This window comes from Chlamydotis macqueenii, chromosome 4, assembly GCF_036417535.1.
Source record: "Chlamydotis macqueenii isolate bChlMac1 chromosome 4, bChlMac1.mat, whole genome shotgun sequence".
Lineage (NCBI taxonomy): Eukaryota > Metazoa > Chordata > Aves > Otidiformes > Otididae > Chlamydotis > Chlamydotis macqueenii.
The window spans coordinates 32,436,546-32,460,940 of record NC_141559.1 but is presented as its reverse complement, the minus strand read 5'-3'; the positions used below and the strand labels follow the sequence as shown (position 1 = coordinate 32,460,940).

At 37.0% G+C, this 24,395-nt stretch overlaps 1 protein-coding gene across 3 annotated transcripts in view; it reads left to right on the top strand.

Annotated features, from left to right (window-relative positions):
• The window catches only part of CCSER1 (coiled-coil serine rich protein 1), a 704,856-nt gene that overhangs the window by 427,779 nt on the left and 252,682 nt on the right, over positions 1-24,395 (top strand). For 2 of the 3 annotated variants that reach the window (XM_086746418.1, XM_086746420.1), the window contains one exon: positions 8,105-8,182. In XM_086746418.1, coding sequence (XP_086602544.1) covers positions 8,105-8,182 — 78 coding nt within the window. Of the gene's footprint in view, positions 1-8,104; positions 8,183-17,552; positions 17,691-24,395 lie in introns of those variants that run through there. The other variant, XM_086746419.1, reaches the window with a different exon arrangement.

Genomic DNA, 24,395 nt, shown 5'->3' with positions numbered 1-24,395 from the left:
GTGTGTCATGTAATGCTTTTAATGCTACAATCGTGAATCTCATTCCTCAGGACAACAATCTGTAAAATTATTGTAAACACTTAGCTGTGCGAGGTTTAATGCCAGAAACCTTCAATAAGCATCAGTTACAATTTGGAATGTTCCGAGTTAATGGTTTGTGCACTCTGTCTAATGCACATGCTGTTAAATCTGTGTGCAAGGTGGCTGGCACTGGCATTAATCGCATGTCCCTGCATGCACAGAGGGAAAGGAAACAGAGGAAACAGGAAACCAACAGAAAAATTTGACAGGCAGTGCACTTCAACATCTCCACTTAGAGGCCTAAAGGACAAAGTGCGTAACGATGATATTTCACATGGTGGGAAGAAAAACATAACAAAAAGTTAATTTGAATGCCTTTGATACTTTAGCAAGTTAATTTAAAAAAAAACTTCCCTGAGTAAAACTTTATATTAAATATTTTGAAGAATCATCTGTTAGTTATAGCTGCAGGACTGTCATAATGTATTGCATTTGTTTAACCAGAGAGTTTTTCCTTCAGTGAATACCGATAGTCACCAAAACCAAGGAGGGAATTATGGAAAGGAGAAAAGAAAAAAAAAATACCCTTCCAAACCAGATGTTTTGGAACAGACTGTGAAATTCTGTTCGTGTACCCATGCAGAACCTGGCAGCATTTAAAATCATGTGCGCTGTGAAAGTGATAAATGTGGTTGCTCTAAGAAGGGATAGAGGAAGGAAAAAAACCTCAAGGTTAGAACCTGCCTGCTTTCTTTGTTTGCCACAGTTGACAGGTTTGTGTTCATTTTCGTGTTAGTTTTGTGTTGTGTGTGAATCATGAGCATACCAACTAGAGGCAGTGCTGTGGCAGTATATTGGAATGAAAGTAGAAATGCGGGAGTAATGGATCTAATCTGTTTTCTCCTAATCTAGGTTCTTGGAAGAGTTAATTCTCAGTATGCTGTGGGAAAGGTAGTGTGCTACTGCTATGAGACAAATACTTGAAATAAATATTTATGTTGTTTAAGGTTTAGGATAGTAATTTTCTAACTTGCAGTTGTTTCTAAAAAACCTGAATATTGGTTTGTTTGGATTAGAAGCAATTTAAATAGAGACTGTGTCTCTCATCTCCATTTTCAGCTAGTAAACTTCGGAAAAACACAACTTAAATGAGGTAAAACCTTGTTATTCCTTATGATTAAGTTATTTTACAGCTAATGGGTTAACAATAGCTGTGTAAAAGAACAGTAACCAGTTTTACACCTTCAGTGGGGCTATTTAATACTGTACAGGTACATAAATGAGAGCTGTAACTGAAGAGAATTCCAATGTTATATCTGTGATGTCCATTTAGAAGAAAATTGTGGTGTTTTATTTAATTGCAAATTCCTGAAAGGAATTGAAGGTGTGCAAGTTGGATCTTTGAACCTAAATGTGTCATCCTGCTTTGCAGTAGTCTTGCAAGTAGTTTTACTGACTACTGTTCACTTTTGTGGGCCCTGAGAGGATAACTGAGCCTGGAAATTCATATCTAAAGCAAACATGTTGAAGTTTAACTGTGTAAGGAAGACTGCTTTTGTGCATAGGACATAAGACATGGACTGTAGATCTATGCAGCACTCCGTAATTCTGCAGGTGGCTTCATGTGTGACCTTGAAAATAAATCACCTATCGACTATTTTTCGTTAAATATTTGTAGGAAGATCAGGTCAATAGCACCAACGGTTTTTTGTGTGTGTGTTTTGGTGCTGTAAGGCTTAGTGTCCCTGGATCACAATTTCTGAATTATCAAGCTGGAGTAATATACTCTCCTAGGCTTGCCTATTGAGTGTCCTATTTTGGGACAGGATTGTGTTTGTCTAGGTGGTCCTAGCGGTGGTGTAGCAGTGATAATGGAAGAACATATGGATTGAGAGAGAGCTAGTTCTTTGTTAGACGAGATAGTATAAGACTTAGGATGTCTTTTTGGACATCTGTATGCAACCATAAGACAATTAAGACTAATAACAATGCATATTAAAAGTTCAAAACTGTGCTTGTAGAGATAACTTCTGCATGAATGACTCTGCTTGATGTGTCAGCCTTTTGGAGGTTTTTATGACTGCGCTGCTACTTGTTTTTTCTTCCCTTTCAATAACTTTCTCAGTTTTGGGGGGTTTTTGTGGTTGTTTTTGAGGGAGATGTCAAGATTGACATCACTTGTTACAGCTGTGTTATTCATGGGGTGTATACATATGATTTTTAAATTACATTGCGTTATTCAACGCACGCATGGCCACATCTGGGCCATATATGAATGTGTGATCTGTAACTTTTTTTTTTATTTTAGAGATGTGATAATTATAAAAAATTCCTCTGTACTTTCTTTTACTGTGTATGTAAATTTATGTATAAGAGTAGGGTTGATTTATTTTAGAAACACAGTCAGGAAATTGCTGCTTGCTATGCAGCTTTACTAAATGAGTGAATGAGAGTAATAAACAATAACAAGATATTGCTTGAAAATATAAGTTATAAATTGTAATGCCACCTGGAAATGGAGTCTTTTGCTTTCTGTTTATGCAACTGATGAAAGGGGAAATAATTAATCAAAATAGGTTTAAAAAAAAAAAAAATCCCTGATCCAAGAAATGTAATTTTATTTTTTTTAATACAGCATAAACAGATATCTGCTGGTGTTTAATGCTGTATCTTAAATATAAAGTCAAAAGCTCAGATGTGTTTGCAAAATCCTTATCCTGAAATTTTGTGGTGGTCTTATGTCCCTGTAAAGGTTTAGTTTTAATTTTGCAGCACATACACACGTGGTAATGGTAATGTTTAGGATACTGCGTGGTCCAGTCAAACAAACAGGAGTCAGAAGGTTAAATTTTTAAGGCTCTTTCACTGTCTCTCGCTCAGTGGACTAGGAGATTAACTTTTTTTTTGGTGTGCTTTCTGTTTCGGATTAGATGGCCTGCACTCTCGAAGCTTGGAGCCTTTTGTTGGTAAGGTTTTACAGCACTCGGCAAAACGGAACAGTTTTTCTCTTGCAGAACTTGGAGATGTAAAGTTGAAGAAAATACTTATAGTTATATGGATTTCAAAACTTTTAAAAAATAATTGTAAGAACCCTCTCTGGCTAGAATCTAGTAAATCGTTGCATTAGTTGTGAGTAAGGCTAGCTGGCCTGTCTAGTGAGGCTTGTAACTTTATTAAGATTTGAAATATTCCTAAATACTGTTCATCTTCAAAGAGCTGTTACGAAGTGATTACACTTCTAGAAGTTGGGTTTTTTCATTAAATGTATTCAGCCTTGGCAGGAACTAGTTATTAAAGTAGTGCAAACTACTTGGAGCCAGGCTTGGCTTAGCCTTTCTTGATTCACGTATGGATACTATGTTTTGGTAGAAATCAAAGCAGAAGGGTCGTTGTCTTTCATTCCAGATACCATACTTAGCATATGCATAGGACTTTGCCTTTGTGTGTTACAAAATAATTGTGATCTAATAACTGAAAAAATATTTCAGTTTGTGTAAGATTTCTGTGTGAAAGCTATGAATCTTCACTGAAATTCTGCGTTCTTTTACTCTTTGTCATTTACAGTGATTTGACAGAACTATAACTGTCAATTAAGCCTCTACTTGTGCACATTTGGTTGCATTCCCACCAAGTTGTCCCTTGTTTTCCTCCTGAACAAAGGGCTAGTCCCCTTGGAGATAGTCACACCCATTCACCACCAGAGTAATGCCTCTAAGTTTGTTGTAGCTTTTTAGCACCTTAGGTCTTAGTACTTTATCTGTTGAGTGTTGAACTGTGCTGCAGCCTGTGCTGGAGAGAGAGCTGGGATTTTTGCTGGGCTTCACAAAGCGTTTTCAAATGTGATGTGATTCAGCTGTACCACAGCTGATCACTAGAGCTATGTTATATATGTTACACTTTCTTTGCAGACAGAGACTCAAACCATAAGGGACTCAATTTCTATGGAAAGAGCTGTCAATTCTGTAGTTTATTGTAGCCTGCAAATTAGATAGAATATATGTTGGAGAGCATTTTTTTTGTGCTACTTGTTATCCCTTTGCTCTCACTGCCTAACTGTTGCTGTTGGTTACGTTTAATCCCAAAGCACATCAGAATTAAAAGACTTTGCATTTTTGTAAGTCTTCTGAAAAAAACCCTTTTCCTCCTGAGTTCTGTGGCAAACATAAGTTGTTACTCAGATTGGGTTAAGTGCCTGAAGCAAGGGAAATATTCACATTTAAGTTGTAAATCCAACTGCAGTGCTGATGCTGACAACTGTAGTCTGTTTTGGATGTATGCTGAGAGAAAACCCAAATAAGACAGATTTGTCTTCATAAAGTTGTACAGTAATCTGTGCAAGGGGAAAAAAAAATCTTTAGTATGTTATCAGCTAGATGAAATAGGTTCTTCAGTGACAAAAGCCATAGCTATACTGGCTAAGAGAATTGTGATTCCTCCAAAACAGGTGGAACAATAAGTTTTGCTGTTGGATTTAGTATGACCATTCAAGGCAATTTTTAGAATTTGCAATTAAACAAAGCACCACAAGTGGTCACCGTGCTGTCACTTATAGGGAATTGGGAAGAGAATGGTACAAAATATAACTTTGATCTGTTTAGTCAAAGCTATGAAAATTGTCTTAATGCTCTTCTGTTCAGGGGAGAAAGACTGTAAAAAGCCAGTCATGTTTAAAGATGTATTATACATCTGTATATATGGTATTATATGTATTATACTGACTCCCTAAATATAAGTAGTCTGGTAGTAACTAACTCCACTTTTTGTCTAGTAGCTGTCTGCCAGTTGTGAAGACAAAAGCACATTTTTCACTTACTATTTTATCTTATATTTCACTTATCTATTTTATCTGTAATGTTTTTACATGCATGTTAATCAGATGATGCCTATTATTTTCCCAAATGTAGTAATAAAATAAGTATATAAATAATGACACTCTTATACTAGAGGTGGTTTGGGATAGAAACTATACGTGAACTTATTTCCATGTGAAGGAATAGCTTTATTGATCATGGTCTGATGTTTTTAACTAGGGCTGTTGAAATACTTTAGTAATTCTCAGTGATTCATGCAACAGCAAATGATGGAGAAAATGGCCTTCCATGTAGTTTCTATCTCCGTCCCCCCAACACAACACTTTTGCACACACAGACATAGATGAGAGAGAAGAGTTGTGATGAACATTGCTGGCAATGTTGCTATGAGTTATCTGACTAAAAAACTACCAACAGCTTTTCTTGCCTTTTTGATAACTAGAATGAACCCAGGGAATGAGAATTTCTCATGCTTTTATCCATTCACTTTGCAAGTGTACTCTTAATGCTATTTATTTTAATAAAAGAGAATAACAACACACAGAAGGGTAAGAAAAGATTTTAATTTATGCTGTATTTTAAAAAATCATCTGAAAGTACTCTGTTTGTCTGATCTTAAAACAATCTAAAAGTATCTCAAGAAGAAATTATTTGGTCCCTTCTTGGTCTGTAGTTATGTTACTTTCACTGGACCAGTAAGATGCTTAGGGGACCAGAGCGTCTGACATTGCAGAAAGTGGCAAAGACACCCATTTTGTTTACCCTGAAAAGAAGGAGGATAAGGAAGGACCTTTTTTCTATCTAATATAGGGAAGTTAGAGCCAACTCCTCTCAGATACATGTAGTGAAAGAGCAGGAAGCAGGATGATGGGACTACTTAACCTTCTGTGATTCTGCAAAATATCTCAAAAGAAAAATGGAGACATTAAGGAAGCACTTTACTGTATTTTGAGTTTCTCAAAATCCTTACATTTCAACACAGACTTAGGAAGAAGCTTTTGGGTAGTTGGGGAGAAGGTGATAGGGTGCAGCGTATCCATTTATGATGTGAAGACTGAGTCACATATGGAAGAAGTCACTAATTTTTCAGTTTTACTAGGAAAACTCTGAAAAAAAAAGATAACTAGTGTTTTAAAATGGCAGGAAGGTCTCAGGGAAGTTTCAGAACTTGAAAATTTGCTTTAAAATGTTACTTTATAATAGTAACTGACTCTAGGAGTAATGATGTGATAGCAATTGAAGACTGCTATAGGAAAATAATGTCCAGGGAACTTACTTCTATGTTGTGAATTAATGTTAGGGTATGCTTTTTGGCTTGTAAAGATCTTTGTTTGACTGATTTGCTATAATTGAGAAAAAAAGCACAGATTTTTAGTTTCAATAGTCAGTTTCCAGTACCTGGACACCTAGAAGTTTGTTAGTCTTAATAAAAAGTAAATTTAAAAAATTGCCTGACTTTTCAGGCTGCTTCTCGCTTAGTGCCCCAGGCTCTTGCATTCGTGGCAGCGCTGCTGGGTTGTTGTCTCATGCAACCTCAAACATATCAAACAGTGTAATAGGTAACGCATTTGCAAATGCAAAATTAATTGATACTTGGACATCAGTTCTTTTAAAGTGAGTATTCTTAGTAAGATTTTTGAAAAGATAGTATTTGCGCAAATATGCAAGTCTCCTGCAAGCAATCTTTGATCTTTGGAGAACACGACCTCCCTGCAGAGGGTTTTTGGTTGTAGCTGGGAGCTGGGATCTGTGTCTGAAATGTTGTGCTGTACATGCGTACGGACAGTAAATCTGTGGCCGAAAGCAGACAGTAGTGTAAATATCTAGCAAATGTTGCCAAATATTTCTAGCAGTTTATTAGGTAGTAAAAACAAGTGTCAGTTCATACTTTTTTTTTTTTGGTGTAAAGTGTGATTAATATGTATTTTTTTTTCTGTAAGATGTGCTACACTTTTACAGAAATCGTTACACTGAAGTTATGTATTTAGCTTGCTTTCTGTAATATGCTGTGCTTTATAGCTCTAAAATTCATATTACGGTGTAACAATTTTATCCATTGAGTTGAAGTACTGGAGATAAGATCATTTAGCTGTTGTCTTCTTCCTGTTGTTTACATGCTTTTGGCAAAAATTCATTTAACATAGGGATGTGCATCTTGGCTTGAAATGAATAACATTTGATTTCTAAAATATGTAAAAGAGATACTTATAAAGGAAAACACAACTCAGTAACTGACAATAATAACATGTCTATATCTTTGTTTTGGTAAAAACAGATTTCTTCAACTTGAGATTTAATTAACTTGAAATTCAGTTTACACTAATTTTGTTTTACTGTAATACATACTGGTCAGTAATATTAAAACATACTTTCAGAAGTTGAGGAATTTGAGTCAAATGTAAGTATTTTGTATGGATATAGATGAAAAATAAAACTGAATCAGTAGACAGGAAAACATACATAAAGCGTGCAGTAAAGGACTTTAGTTTGCTGTTCGTGGAGCCTTACCCTCCTCTGTGCCTCTTCCGGCCTTATCCTGCTTATTTACGGTTGTTTCATCGTATATTTTCTCCTGGAAAAAAAATTAGTATATGTAAGGGCTTGATGAGCATCAACGTTTTTAATCGGTGATGAGTTTTAAATGAAGATCCAAAATGATTTTTTTTTGTGAAGCATAATTGTGTCAAAGCAATCAAATTTGTTTCCTTGAGCTTGTCCCAGAGATTCCATGCCACAGTTCCAAAAATGATTGAGATAAAGAGGAACAAGGATGGGAAAAGCAGAAATCAGTACAATAGCCAATAAATGTTTAGTCTCTGCTAACATCTTTGCGTCAAGTGAGGGGGAAGTCATCTCAGCATTGTGATCTGCGGTGGAGAGTTTGCATGTTCCTTAATGTTTCTTTAAAAAAAAAATGGTTTCTTTGCTGTTTAAATGATGCTGATGTTTGCAAGGGTCACTACTGCTACCCAGTGCTTTGTACCTGTGTCTGCTCTGGAAGAAAGTTGCGTTGCATCACACTTCAGTGACATCCTTCTTGTGGGCCCAGCTCTACCACATAGTTGGACTTTCTGAGTCCATTGTCTGGTTAAGAGAAAGATAAGTTGATCAAAGGAAATAACAGTAAGGAAATCACCTCCCAGTGAGAACAGTGCCATAATAAATCCATTTCTGAACAGCTGTCCATGTATGAGTTTGAACTTGTATTTGTGGCTGCAAAGTCCAGTGAGTAAAAACACGACTGACCTACGATATGTGATTTTGTTTTACAGGAAAAGGCTCAGTCCTTTCAGAAGGCTCTTGTTTCCCAAGCAGATAAATCCACACAGACAGAACTTGTAGGCCATGATGTAAGTAGCTGTATCAAACATTATTTTTTTTATCATCTTTGTGGGTGTTCAGACTTCTATCGGCCTGTTCGCCTGTGCTGCTGTTGTGTCCATGCATTAATTCAGTGAGATTTACTGTAATGCCATTCAACCTTAGTTCTTAAGTGATTCTCATATAACTTCTGAACGTGAGAAGGTAATTACAACTACCTGCCGGCATACCAATACTCTATTAATTTTATACTTTACAAAGAGCTCAGAATTAGCATAAGTGAATGTGGAGGATATATATCAGTGGATTTTAATTTTTCTTCAGTATTCATTTGCACACTTATTGACAATTTAATGAAGTTATGTTTATAATCACCATATGCTGTATAAAAATATTTGAATTTTGGAAGATAATGGAATAAATACACTTTTGCAAAGTGATGTTTAAGTTGTGTTTCATAAAGAGCATGTCAGAATTTCTGCTAGAAAATGAATTGATAGTGTGTATTTTCATGCAAGAATATAGTCAAGGAAATTTCCTTAACTGTTGAAATATTCTTTTTCACAGTTTTTTAAAATGAAAGTATTCTGTCTGTAGGACATGAATTGGATATGTTTAAGAGATTCACTTGTTTATATGAGCCTTCTTGAATACTCTTGATTAAGAATGCCACAATGTGGAATATTTAGCACAGTTCTATTCTGTGATTTGAGCAAAATCTAACAATACTTTTTACCAAAGACTTTTCTGCAAAATAAGGCTGTGGTTCTGGGTTGGTATGCATCAGTATGCTTCTTCAAATTTATAAAAAGAACAGTGAAATTAAAGCAGTCTTTCAAACTTTATTTTCCATATGTTTTGTATTAGTGGAGCATTATAGTTTTGTCTTCTGAGGCTTCAGATAGTCTTCTGGAAATAGAAAAATAAAAATTTCATGTTTTAGTCTGAAAAGTTCTTGAAGCAAACTGCACTTTGGTGTTTTTTCAGATTGTCTTTTAAGCTGATTCAAGCCAGGAGTAGTAGTAGTTCTTTTTTTTTTTTTTTTTAAGTAAAATACTTTGAGCAAAAATGTATTTATAATTATTGTTTTTATATATATTAACACTTGTAGGTTGATTTTTTTCTTTCTTTCGTTATTTTGAGTATTTTTTTTGTTTAGGGCAAATAAGTCAGTACTTTACTCAGTTTTCCGATCTGCACTAATTTCTTTAATTCCTTGCTCATGGGTTGTCAGATATGAACCCTTATGTTCTACTGTGTCTGTGAAATAATATCTGTTGGAAGTTACTGAAACTGTGAGGTGAATGCATTAATGGTAAACAACCCATAATGTTCAAAAGTACCTGAAAACATTTTTGTATGTTGCAGTGTTAAATATCCCTTTCTTCTGGTACTAATTATCTTTAGCAGCTACCTTATTACATCTTACATGTTAAATAAAAGTCTTGAACTAAAATAGAGAATAAGCAATTTCTAGAGCTGGTTTGGTGGTTAGGGTTTTTGTTTGAGTTGTTTTGTTTTTTAAACAGATGTGATTTGTGCATTTGGTTTTTCTCTCCCAAATCAAGTATGTGGCATCTCATGCTGTGGAGATCCATGCTGTTAATGTTTGGGGGTTTTGTTGTTTGTTTGGTGGTTTGGGGTTTTTTTTTTTTTTTTTTTTCCTGGTCTGTGTTCCCTTGGTGTTTGGGAGGCGAAAGGTCTTCTGTCAGTAAAGTAGATGACTGCTGATTCTGCCATAAAAGTAGAAATCCCTGCCCCAAACAGATAGAGTTTTCTGGCTGAGATGTGAGTATTAACGATAATAACAATAATTCTTTAAAATAATTTTCTTTAGCAGCATTCTATTCAACATTAGTGGAAAACATTTTTCAGCTTTCTCTGTTAAAATGGCTCTACCATGTCATGGTTGCAATCATATATTTTCTTATATAGGGTGATGCAATGCAAGAACAAAAGGAAATGTGGAATCTTTTTGTATTGAACAACACATCCACCTGTATTTATCTTGTACAAAGTACTTGTGAAAATTGCATTACAAGGAACTGATTACGGAGAAAGTTGAACTAATCTGCAGGAATAAGACATGTTTACTATCATCATCATAAAAGGAATTCAGTGAAGGAGAATGTGGAAATACACAGTGTTAATGCTTTTCATAATATTATTAAAAACTTTTGACCACTTGTTTATTAGACTGTGCAGCTTTTCTTCAAAGGATACCTGTTACAGGTGATGATAGGTTCAACTGTGTTTTGGTTGTAACCAAGTGACAATTACATTTGTATTCTTTGATTTTATATAAGATTTTAAAGAGCACATTGTAACCCTCTCAAGTAATATATCTGCATCACTTTATTCAGGATGTGCGTAAGTGTGTATAACTGCAATAATATTGTTGTAATGTAGGATTCAATTAAATAGAAAAATATGAAGCAGATCAGAGAATGCAAGATGTAATTTTCACCACATGAGTCACATATGCTTAGAACAGCATACACTGAATACTTAAGATACCTGGTTTAACAGGTGAGTAGAACATTTAAGTTCATTCCCTCATCACTGCAGATTTGCTACTGTAATTAAAAAAAAACCCAAACAATTAAAAAAACCACACCAGGAAGTCACCTGTTTTATTTCTTCTTAATGCAGCTCTAGAAGCTAACAGTAGTCATGTAAAAGTGTTATCAGGAGTTTCTGTAGCATTGTTTCATCAGTGTTGTACAAATATTGATATACACTTCAGAATGCAGTATTTTAGAAATCCTTAAGTTAGTGCTTCTGTGATTAGTTTGGTTTATATTCTTTCATATTGTTTTATTTCACTGTATAAACTTAATAGTTGCATATTTTGCACTGAAAAAGAAAAAACAACCCCGAGGCACTTTAGCCCCTAAAAGAGAGCAATGCCCCAATTTGTTTGACTTCTGGACAATATCTCCAGTAGTTGAGACTATTCTTTAGCCTTGGAGTTCATTTAGATGCATCGTTAAAAGTAAGTGGAAGTTCTAACCTTGACTTAGAGGAGGAATGAATCCTTTCGTCCATAGGGTGTACAGTAATGAAAAAAGACTAGACTAGTTGTATTTAGGAAGGAATGGGTGAAAAAGGAAGAAATGTAACGTTTCAAAGGGAAGAAATGGTCTTGTCTCTATGGAGCTACTCTGAAAAATTTTGAACAGTGCTGACTGGCTGACTTGAGTAAATACTTGTGATTTCACCAGAAAGGATGTTAAATATCTCATATTTTATGTTAGTGGAAGGTGCAAGCAGGGACTGCGAGGATGAAGAACTGCCCATTGTACTCGAAGAGCAGGTTCGGGATCATCTAAGGAACCTGAAGGTGCACAAGTCCGTGGGTCCTGATGAGATCCATCCGCGGGTCCTGAGGGAACTGGTGGATGAAGTTGCCAAGCCACTGGCTATCGTATTTGAGAAGTCATGGTAGTCTGGTGAGGTCCCCGATGACTGGAAGAGAGGGAACATAACCCCCATTTTTAAAAAGGGGAATAAGGAAGACCCAGGTAACTACAGGCCAGTCAGCCTCACCTCTGTGCCTGGCAAGGTCATGGAGCAGATTCTCCTGGAAACCATGCTAAGGCACAGGGAGAGCAAGGAGGTGGTTGGTGACAGCCAACATGGCTTCACCAAGGGCAGATCGTGCCTGACCAATTTGGTGGCCTTCTATGACGGGGTGACAGCATCGGTGGACAAGGGACGAGCAACTGACATCATCTACCTGGACTTGTGCAAAGCTTTTGACACTGTCCTGCACGACATCCTTCTCTCTAAACTAGAGAGACATGGGTTTGATGGACGGACCACTCGGTGGATAAGGAGTTGGCTGGATGGCCGCACTCAGAGAGTGGTGGTCAACGTCTCAATGTCCATGTGGAGACCGGTCACGAGTGGCGTCCCTTAGGGGTCCGTGCTGGGCCCGGCCCTGTTCAACATCTTTGTCGGCGACATGGACAGTGGGATAGAGTGCACCCTCAGCAAGTTCGCCGACGACACCAAGTTGTGTGGTGCCGTCGACACGCTGGAAGGGAGGGATGCCATCCAGAGGGACCTTGACAGGCTGGAGAGGTGGGCCCGTGCCAGCCTCATGAAGTTCAACCAGGCCAAGTGCAAGGTCCTGCACCTGGGTCATGGCAATCCCAGGCACAAATACAGGCTGGGCGGGGAATGGATTGAGAGCAGCCCTGAGGAGAAGGACTTGGGAGTGCTGGTGGATGAGAAGCTCAACATGAGCAGGCAATGCGGCCCAGAAGGCCAACCGCATCCTGGGCTGTATCAAGAGGAGCGTGGCCAGCAGGTCGAGGGAGGTGATTCTCCCCCTCTACTCTGCCCTGGTGAGACCCCACCTGGAGTACTGTGTCCAGTTCTGGAGCCCCCAGCACAAGAAGGACATGGACCAGTTGGAGAAGGTCCAGAGGAGGGCCATGAAGATGATAAAAGGGCTGGAGCACCTTTCCTATGAGGACAGGCTGAGAGAGTTGAGGCTCTTCAGCCTGCAGAAGAGGAGGCTCCGGGGAGACCTGATAACGGTCTTCCAGTACCTCAAGGGGGCCTACAAGAAAGATGGGGAGAGGCTGTTCAGTAGGGCCTGTTGCGATAGGACGAGAGGTAATGGTTTTAAAGTAGAGGGGGGTAGATTTAGATTAGAAATTAGGAAAAAATTTTTTACAATGCAAGTTATAGAACACTGGAACAGGTTGCCCAGAAAGGTGGTGGAGGCCCCATCTCTGGAAACGTTCAAGGCCAGGCTGGATGAGGCTCTGAGCAACCTGACCTAGTCAGGGATGTCCCTGCTCCTTGCAGGGGGGTTGGACTAGATGACCTTTGAAGGTCCCTTCCAACCCTAACCATTCTATGATTCTATGATTCTATGGATATATCGTAATTACAGTCAGATTTGGCTAGCAAGACGATCAGCAAAGTTTGTATCATGCAATCTCCTGCAATACCTGTAAATTGTTGGGTAGTACTTCTAATAGATTTCTCTGTTTTCTCCCATGCAGCACACTGAATTTTTTTTTGACTGAAATTGCTTTAGAGTACTGTAATAACAAGCAAGTGGAAGCTGAAGTCTGTAGCAGTAAAGATAATGTTTCTCATAAATAACTGTTTGAAGTGGAAAGCACACTGTTTAATCTGTTCTCTGTATTAAAATGTTCTAATACAAAACTTAATTACAGGATTAAAACATAAATTTTAAAATAAGTTTTGATAAGGAGGAAAAAGGTGGTCCATGATTATAATTGCTGCAGTCTCCTTAAGTGATTAACATGGCCCCTTTGCTACTTGACTAAACTGAAAGTAAAATATCAAGCCAACTGCCATATGCATTCAAGGGAAGACATTAGAAAGTAATCCAGGTTTCTTAGAAAGCTAATTGCTTTCTACTGCAGAATGTCAAGGGATCTCCGCCTTATGATAGTCCTAAATTTATTCTGTTTTCCAATATGTGTACTGAGAATCATTTAAAACATGTTGGGAGTCTTGCAGGAAGAGCCATGTGCAGAGCAGATTGATGTGGGAGACTGCTAAATGATAAATGATTAATGTGTCTTAAATAATCAATGCCAGTTTAACCTCCTTCACCTTCCTTTGTTTGCAAAGCCTTCTTTTATTGAAAGATCAAGGAATAATTTCTTTCATGTCGATCAGGTTACTAAAACGGACTGGAAGATTAATAGATACAGTCAACTGGCATTGAGACTGATTACAAGATCATGTTAAGTGATACAAGGCTGGTAAAGGCTGCTAGCTAAATAGGTGGTCCAAAGAATCGTACAGGCATCACACAAACACCCTGCAGCACGTGCCATTGCTAATGAGCTTTCATTAAAATGTGTCTCGAAAGCAGAATTAAACAATCACAGTAGAGTTCTCTGTTTCTGTGACCAAAAGAAGCTCAGCACAGCATCACTTTGTCCATCTTTTAAGTCTTTGGATGAAAAGAATCTGTACTTAATTTTATTCTACACAGAGTAGAAATTCCTAAGAGCTGACATGATTTCTACAGTGTCTTTTCTGTGTTTGCCTTGTGCTGGCATAGGTTGCTGTGCTTGTAGAGGTTTCACGTCTCAGAACTGCTTTTCTGTTTGTTCTTTGTCTTTCACACTGTGAGTAAAGCTGATGTAAACCAGTTTTGGACTGGTCCTTAACTCTTTCCCCATTTAATGAGAACCTTTTCCAGTTGAGTGCTCCTTATGTTTTGCATTATGTTTCTAGAGTCTCAGACAACACACTTGTGTGGTATTGCTCCCAATCTGCTTACTGTTCGATTCACATAGCTACAAACGAAAATTACATTTCCTTGGTGATCACTGGCATTGCGTTTACAACAGTGCTGGGTGATATGCAAGTAGACTCTGACTCTGAAAACCAGTACTACCATGTAATATTAAAATTCATAGGTATCCACACTAATACGTTTCCAGGGTATTTGTTTTGTAGCTTGTTGTACCTTACTTTGGACAGCATGCCTCCATTTCCCTCTTAAAATCTGAGCATTGCTTTCTGCAGAGCCTCTGTGTTTCCCCAGGAGGGAGTGAAAGATGTGGAGGTGGATGCTCTAACTGTTCCCCTCCATGTCCCTTCTATGCTCCTCGTCCTCCCTGGCAGCCAGCTAGCATGGTTTATGGATGCTACCAGGGACCTTTCGCGTTGTGTCCTAGGAAGGCAGGTGAACAGAATACTCAAGTGCTTGAACCTCTTGAACTTTCCAGTTTACTCTGAATATGTTCCTGCCCACAGTATTGCATAGTTTGTTACAGTGTGAAATGAGTTGCATTTTGCCACCTAAACCAGAAAATACATCCTGCTTCTGCCCCCACCCTGGAAACTTATGTCTACCTGCTATTGTATATTAGTACTAGATTATTTTTCTCCATTTATTTCTCATTCTTCCTCTGAGTTTGTTTTCTAACATATACTGTGAAATAATGCAGACTTGTGCACAATATACCTTTCTCTAATGCAAAAATATTTTTATAAAATAACTACCTTAAGAAATCAAATAAACCGTTAACCATTTCAGTCTTTGCTTTCCTTGTACTTCTGTGTACCTGTTTATATCTGGATATCCAATTTGTTCTTGGCATGGTAATTGCTTTCCTGCAACTTCCTCTAGCAGTCATTTCCTCTTCTTCTCGTGTCCAATTACCTTTTTTAGTACTCAATTTCAAAATACCGCTTCAAAATCTGCTTGTGTTTTAGGATGTCCTGCTTGTACAAATTCTGCTAAACTTTTAGTCCATTAATAGTGAAATGTTATGCTGAAACTTTTTTTGGTTTTAATGATTGCCTCCCACCAACCCTTACCAAACATATTGCCCCACCATCAGACCCCTAGGTACTTGCTGTTTGAATTCCATTTAACCACAAAGTCATGAACATGAATGAGCTGTTACACCTAGTACTTGCTCACTAGAAGGATAAACAGTTCAAGTTACCAGTGCTGAACTTGCCAGAGGACGCTTGCTTGTGCTGAGGGTTTGGTGTCTGTGGAGCTGTACAAAAACTGATAAGGTTTTCACATAAACAAACTTCAAAAGTAACTGGGTTCTGGGGCAGAAACTGAGACTTGACGTGCAAAAAAAAACCAGGTTTCCACTGATCACTTTAGTTCTGTGGCTGATTATCAACAGGTATTACGCATTTAATTTTGCCATCGCTAGGAATAAAGAACAGTAAAATTTACATTCTGTAGTGGTGCTCAATTAATGTGAATGATTTTCAGTTTTGATTTGTGGAATGCAAGTTTGCTTCTGGCTGCTTGTATAAATAAACTGCGTGCTGTTTAAATGTTTGTAGTAGTATGTGGCTTGATGACATAATAGCTAAGTTTCCATATAAACTAGAACTTAACATAACACAGTAGTCTCTATCTTTTAAAAATATTTTTTTTTCCTGTAATATACTCTGCAATAATAGTGCAGTGTTTTTCTTGCCTGTTAGGTTTTCAATCTTTCTACTTATTCTACATTTTTCTGTCATAAACTTCTTCTGTCTTTGCATCTGCGGTTATGCTGTTACTATCTTGCTTTTAAAGTGCAATAAATTATGAAGTACTTAGCAACAGTAAGTCTGGTCAATATTTCTAACTTTTGCTTAGATGTCTTAGGGTGGGGGAGAGAAGGGGAAGAAGGAAAGGAGGATATTTAGTTATTACTACATACTCATCCTAGAAATATAAATATATATATTTTTGTTTTTAAGGTAGTGCTTTTCCCACTTTTTCTACTTTAGCTCCATCACTGTCTTATCCTTAGAGTTCTCCAGAAGTTTACTTTTTCACCTAAGCATGTCCATATAGACATTTTATCTCATTTCTTATTTTTACTTTACTTTCTGTGTAGTACTTATAAGTGAGTATGATTTAACAAAACGTTATTGCAGCAGTATATTTTCAGCATGTTACTATTACATTGTTTCTATCATAAAAATGTTACCAGGCAGTTCATGACATCTTGAAGTATTAATTAAATGAGCAGTTATCCTTAGAATTGGTAACATATTTTTACTACATCCATTTTGACCTGTTATGCTAAGGAGTAAAAGAAGTAGGACACTGACAAACAAGACCTTTCAATAGTTTTTATTTGATTGAAATTAGAAAACCATCGTTGTCCCACTCCGTTATACCTTGCTGACTCAGTCCGTGTATTATGCTGAATCGTAGCAGCGTCTGATTCGTAAGGCCAGAGAATGGTTTGGGAATATCATAGCAGCACTGAAATATTTTGAATTTGTTCAAACGAACCAACTGAGAACTTAGTAAAGAGCATTCAATAACAATAAGAAATCCTATAACATAACGATGTTTTGCAATATGCTTTGAGTATATTTTCTTAAAAATGACAAAAGCTTGGATTCACCTTGAAGAAAAGATCAACAAGCAGAATTCAGAAATGAGGCATGGGTAGCCACTGTATTGTAAAGCAATGTGTATGGGTTTTGTCATATTAGTACATTTAGAATGAATGCTTTTAATGCAGAATGATCTACTTACACAGTTTTATAATAATTTGGAAATGTTTTCATGTTATGTGCATGCTGCATGTAGATTCCCTGTATTAGCATAAGCTAGCTCATTCTGGTGACCTTTTTCCTGTACAAGATGGCATCTGTTGTACGTAGCTGTTTTCTAACTAGAACTGTCATGTACAAGCTAACGAATCATGTTTCTGGTTTTGTATACATTGTCACTTAATTCCTTGCTACATTGATCGGTGTGAAAGAAGCATTATTATTACATGCTACCTGCATGACTGCCTACAGCAGAAATGATCATTTTTCATTTAACTTTGTGTTGCCATCAAACCATGCATCTTTAAGATTTCATTTCATTTCTTTTTTCTTTTCTTTCTTTTTTTTTTCTTTTTTTTTAAGGCCCTGTGGAATTCCTCATGTTCTGAAGGCTTAGTTTACAAACCTATCAGCATCTCATTCGTTCCATCATTATTAAATTAAAAAACAACAGCTGGACACTCTGCACTTATGGATTTAATTAAATACTGCTGTATATGAAATCAGCTGCAAGTTACCATTACTGTCAGAATTGTACTACTTAACACTATATTATCAACAGTCAAACATCACTTTTTGAGGAGTATTATCTTTATTATTAAATGTGTCTATGAATTAATTATTAGTAAACTATCACAAAGTTATCTGAAATAAAACTCCATTATTCTTACCATTTTGTGCACTTAGTCATCTGTTGGTGATTTGCTACAAGTAAGAAAATCCTTCAGTGATGCTTGTCTATGAGACTTAAAAAAACGTCTTCAAGATCTGGAAACCGAAGGAAACTATTAGTTTTTAAAACTTGTCTTTTCTGTCTTCCGGTTATAATACTTTAGCACCAGTTGTTGAATATAGGGTCAGCACATTTCTGTATGTGGTCTATTTGATCAATGTTCGTAATGATGTATGTAAATTTTATGTGTGATTCAAGAGATATTGCTGCAGGGGATTTGGTAAGCCTTTACAAGGTCAGAATTTACCCAACTTTATCCCAGGAAATAGGAGAGCTATCCTAAAGACTCTAATTTTTGTAATCCATTAGAATCATAGCTTTATTGTACTTTTTTTTTTCTTTTTTTTTCTGAGTACTTCAGCTTCTAAGAGATATTGCTAAGACAGCATCAATGTGAGCAAAGTAAATACTGTGTTTGCTGGATGTACTGAAGTGGATAGCTCCTGTTGTCCAAAGGAGGGGGTGGGGAAAAAAGGCAATTCCTGGTTTATGGCTTTATTGAGCAAGAAATCGGAAGCAAGCTGGAGAGTTCATCACAAATTCTGTCACCAGTATTAGTTGCTTCAGTGTTCCCTTACCTGGGATTGGCTTCGTTCACCCAAGGATGAATTTTTCTCTACGCTCTACACCCACCCTTACCAGGTAAGAAAAAAAGGTGCTTGTGCCAGTAGTATTCATAAACCTTTCCTACTAATACCTTTTGTTACTAGCAAGAGACTACACTTCAGTCTTCTTAGATTTCAGTCTGGCCTCATAGTATGTAATAAGAACAGTTATCCAACAGGAGCAGCTGCTTAGCACCTGTGGCTTTAATTTCAAGCAGAGGATGTACTACTCATTTAAAAATAACATTTCACCAGTTATTCTTAAATGGATCTGAACTGAAAATAAAAGCAATCAACTAAATATTCATGCATGTCTTTAAAGTGAGTGAACCTTCTTCACGGGTGATAATTGCATTATGTTGGTGGATTCTGTACCACTTAACATGGTGTAATTGTTTATCAATCTTGTATCAGCTTTTCTTTTATTTGTAACAGCCACCTTCAGCATCCTCCCTTGCCCTTTTAATCAGGATTCCTGAAACTTTTTTTCATGTATAATTGTGTAGTTGTTGCTGTATTTGTTGGAAGTATCTTGAAAAACCAATTAAGGAGTAAGTTCTGTCATGCTTTCTTTTTTTATCACCATCTTTGTTATGGTAGTATTTTCAGTCCTTGTGGGATATTGTTATCTGGAAGAGGATAGAGAGAATGTTTTTTGTTGTGATACTTGGGCACAGAGATCTGTATTTTGCTTGAAGAAATACATATTGGGAATGAAGAAGGTTCTGAAAAAACTCTAAGTCAGTGAAAGAAGAAGAGTGGAAGAAGAAAAAAAATGTTTTCAGTATTCTGATTAGAAGAAAACTAGTTTCACTTCCTAAATGAACAAGCTTTTTACCTGTTCCTCCTAAATCTTAAGACACTCAAATAGCTAATGTATTTCTAAACCTGTTGCTTGACAGAAGTGTTGCTAGCAGCTGTCATTTCAGTGCAAAACTGAACGTGGCCGTTTGGGAGTAAAGAGCGTAAAAGTTGGGATTTTAACTTCCCCAGGGAATTACCCATCATTTCCGATGTGGTTTTTTTTTCAATGTCTTTGTACTTTCATTTTTCTGTAACTTTACAGAACAGTATGAACCAATAAGAAATTACTCAAGTTTGGTTTTTTGCTCACATAGTATTTGAACGGTCTGGAAAAGAAGTCGTGATTGACAAGTACTGTTCAGATCTCGAGTAGATACAATCAATGTGGGCAAACCCCAAACTTTATATGTATAGACAAGAACTTAGTCTAATTAAAGTCTTAGAAGTGAGATCAAAGATTATTTTATTCTTCTCATTACAGTGATACTAGCATACCTATTTCAAACAGTCAAAAAATTAAATGTACATAAAGTTCCTAGTATCTGCCCCTTTCTTTGATGTATTGCTCACTCTTGCGCAGCCTCTCTTCGTCTGAATGAAGGTCAGTGGCTTCAGGTCAGTCGTGGGAGCAGTAGCACTACACTAAATCTGGTATCACGACTCCTTCGCCAGGAGTCTAGTGTTAACAATGATGATTTCTTTTTCCTTATTCTGGAATCCAGTTGAGATCTCTGATACATTTGTTAACGTGTTGTACGCCTTACTCTTTATTTCAAGTTTACATGCTTTCTGTGTTATCCATACAACTGGTTTTACCATGCTCTGAAGACCTTTTTTCTTGTTTGGTTGGGGTTTTTGGGGTTTTCTTTTGTTTGTTTGGTTGGTTTGGTTTGGTTGGTTGGTTTTTTTGTTTGTTTGGGTTTTTTTGTTTGGTTTTTTGGGGTTGTTTTTTTGTTTGTTTGTTTGTTTTCTTTAATGGTGAGTAACTGGCCATTACTGAGTTCATAGTCCTGGGGCCTCTGGTGTCATCCACTGCCTGTGATTATTTGGGTTGCTTATTATTAGAAGGTCATGCTTCACAGAGTAAGTGCTTGTTACTGCTATCTGTAGGATATGAACATAGAGCTGACAAAGTCACCCTTGTACCCCCACCCCTGCTACCAAAACCTAACCGTGTAAGCCCAATACAAGGTGTTACAGCACACAGCTGTGAAAAACTGCACAGCAGCTAGTGTAAAAAAAGGTAATAGTAACTCGGTCATAAGATAACTCCTCTTAAGAGCTAAAGCAAATGTTCAGGCAGGCCAGACAAAACCAAATCTTGATGCGCATGTTGTTAGCTTGATCCAAAGCCTGTGTCTTATTACAAGCAATGGCAACACTGGGATACAGTGGTAAAAGTGTATTGGCAGAATACTTTATTCTTACTCTGTGCATTGACATTTAACAAGTGCAGAGGTTTGTTATTCTAACTAGCACACATTGTTCTTTCTCCATTTGATGCTTTGCATCAGATCACCTGAGTCTGCTTTCTGCATTTTCCTCCAGGGACTTCTGAATGTTTAAGTGCAATGCTATTTGATACAGCATAGGAGGGGAAAAAGCAGAAATTGAGTCACTGGATTTAAAACTAACACAAGTGCAAAAATATTACAGCTAGAGCAAATATTTTGTGGTAAATGTTGAGAGAATGAGAAGGAACAAGAGTGATTAGAGTTATAAGCAGACAGAGGCATAGACAAGTCTCAAAAACCTTGGGGTGGGAGAGAGACAGGAAGGTTACATCCTACTTGAGTTGAAGGGAGATTTTTTTCATTTGTCAGTGTTGGTTTTTTTTAACCTTAATCTTCTGAAGCAATTTCAATATGGAAACATGCAGAACAGTGTGAATACTGGCATATAAATTATACTACTGCACCTCACTATGCATTTGGTCCAATAAAGAATTCCTGTAGCTTACAAAGTTTACAACAGGTCCCTAAAGTAGTTTGAAACATAGTCATTGAGAGTGTGGGCATAGGTACTGTGTGCATGCTGGAAGGGTTGGAAATTTTGTTATTCTTGAATAGTTAGATCATAGGCTTGTCTTCTGGAGCTGAATTTACCCAGTGTTAACCAGTGTTTTTTAGGTATATGTACAAAATTTGGTCATTTAGATTATAGTTTAAACTGTTCAGTATGCTTTAGAGATTTATATAGGTGTTAAAATTGAAAGAGCTTAAGAGGAAAAAGTTAGCACAAAATATGACCTATGTTACACCAATAATAGAAACAGAAAGTGCCATTTCTATACTTATTAGTAGTACTTTCTCAATGAAAGTGCAGTGAGAAAAATATCCAGGCTGTGTATTCTGTGTTCATTTCAATACAGTACTTTTTAGTATTCATTTATTCATTTTTAGTAATAGAAGTTTCTACAAAATATTAATGCTAATGATAAAACAGCAAGAAGGAACATGAAGAGAAAGGATTATAAATGAGATTTGGGGAGTAGTGGTATGTTTCTTTTGTAGTGTACAAAAAGGCAGTAAATTGAAAACAGAATCTACTGGATACCAGCAATAAAAGGAAAAAAAAAGTTCTGTTTGGCTATTAGGACATGTACTGCAAAAGAAAAAAAAATTATAAGAATATATTTTTGTGTGTGCATGTATTAAATCATGCTGAAGTTGAAAGTGCATGAGTTAGATACCATATTACAACTTTATATTCAGTACCAGCTTTATTACTTTCAGGGAGATATTTATTCATCTGAAAACATCCAGGGAGAAACTTGGTGGTGCTGTTGATGTTAACTGTCATGATGAAATTAAGTGATCGCTTTATATTTGATACTAAAATAGAGGAGCTTTATCTATATTGTGTAATGATGCATACATTGTATTGAATATTTGGAGAGAAATGCCAACACCTTCAATGACATAGTATTGTATTTTAAGCGAAGAATTAAGAAAGCACAGCTGCATCAGAGGAATAGATGATAGAAGCAGTAGGATCTTCATACCTTAAATATATGAAACAATTTTAAGTAACAAGTATTAAAAAGTATCCATGTGAATATATTTGTGCATCTGTGTAATTCTATATTTCATTTTCCAGGTTGTTAAATGTTTGAGGAGAAAAGAGTAATGCAGAGACAAATCTACTAAGGAGTCCTGTCAGGTTATGAATAAGTTCTTCAAAGAGAACCCCTAAGAAATGGCCACATTTCAGATATTACAGAAACAGAACATGAATAAAGACAGGTTTTGCTGGTTAGAGTGGAAGTTTGTGAAAGGACCAGTTCTGTGGTCCTACCTGGCTCCAGTGGAGTAATCTTTTAAGATTCTGTATGTTTTGCAAGCATTCAGGTACCTTGAAAAAAACTCGGGTAATTGCAGAACATGAATAAAAATTCTGAGATGAACAGTTGGGTCTTCAGACATTGTCATGTACCTACTCATACTCCCAGTGTCGCAAGTTTTTTTGAAGGCTTGTGGAACTGTTTCCTGATGCTAGACGATGCATACTAGAGAAACAGTAGCTAACAGGTTAGTTGACAACCAAAGACTGTTTCATATATGTATATAGCAAAGGAAATCCAAGAATATGGGAACTGGACAGAAGTGAGCGCGTTGTCTCTATGTGAGAAGTTCCCTAAACTGCAAAACTAAATATAAAATAAGCTGAAACCACAGATAATGTTATTCATGGAACTCTTTGGACATGATGAGAGCACTGCAGTGAACATGAGGCAGGGCTATGAGGTTAAGTAGCATTTGTTCTTTCCTGCTTCTAATTGCAGTCTGGAACTGAGGAACTGACTGTACTCCAGGAGGTGCTCCAGCATAGGCTCTCCATGGGCCACAGTCCCTTCAAGGCATATCCACCTGTTCCAGTGCGATGGTCTCCACAGGCTGCAGTATGGCTATCTGCTCCAGTGCCTGGAGCACCTCCTCTCCCTTCTTCTTCATGACTTTGCTCAGGGGCTAAAAAACAGGACCTTTTTTTTTTTTCTTCCTCTCCTTCATTCCTCTGCTCTCTAGTATTTTGTCCTTTCTTAAATACGTTTTCACGGAGGTGCCACCAGCTTTACTAATGACTCACCATGTCATTTGTAGGGCCACTGCAACAGTGGGTCCATTGTAGAGCTGCCTGGGAAGCCTCTGTGTCCAGCATGTGGCAGCCACCGATCTCTTCTCACAGAAGCTACCCCGCAGCCTTCCTGCTGCTGATACCTTGCCACATAAACCCATTGCAAAAGCAAGAAAAATCCAAGGTATAACCCCACAGTTGACCTGAATGAGATGAATGTTAATAATCTTGTAATTGTTTTTCATCTTAGGGAAATACTTCCCTGATGTTACAGGTATGAGCATTATAAAATGGTTGATTAGATATCTGAATTTAGGTATTAAGCAAATTCAGAAACTAGTGAAACTTAGCATAACTTCTGTTCCAAAATGCCTAGATACAGTAGGACTGGTGGTGTTAATGACAACTACTGTGCATTCATCCTTGGAGTGAGAGAGACAATGTTGTCAGAACTTCCACCGGTGCATCAGGACAAGAGACCTTTTTTTGCTGCAGGAGATGGGCATTGCATTGAGTGTGTCAGACAGATGGTCCAAGCCTCAGAAAGAAGAGTTTTACAAATAACATTGCTCCTATTTAATTACATTCTCAGAACAATCAGCCTTCATGAAGTACACAAAAATTGGAGTTTTGCTTGCAAGCTGGCCCGAAAAATAAGAATTGTTTGGGACAGTGTGTTAATTGGATTTTTAATTCTTTTTTGGTAGTATTGAGTTAAGAATAATTGTTTGGATTAGAGGTCATTTGAGTGTAGCTGGGACTGCATTCAATTTATTTGAGAGAAGATGATCTTCAACATCAGTGAAAAGGCCTAATTTAAAAACATATGGAAACCAGTATTCACTCCATGTTCTGTTGGATACAGTCTTCTCCTATTGTCATTCAAAATAATCTAGCAATCAAATTCTGTATAAATAGGGCCAAATTAAAGATAGCATATTTTGAAGAAGGTAATTCTGTCCTTGTATTGGGAGTGGATTAATGTTGCAT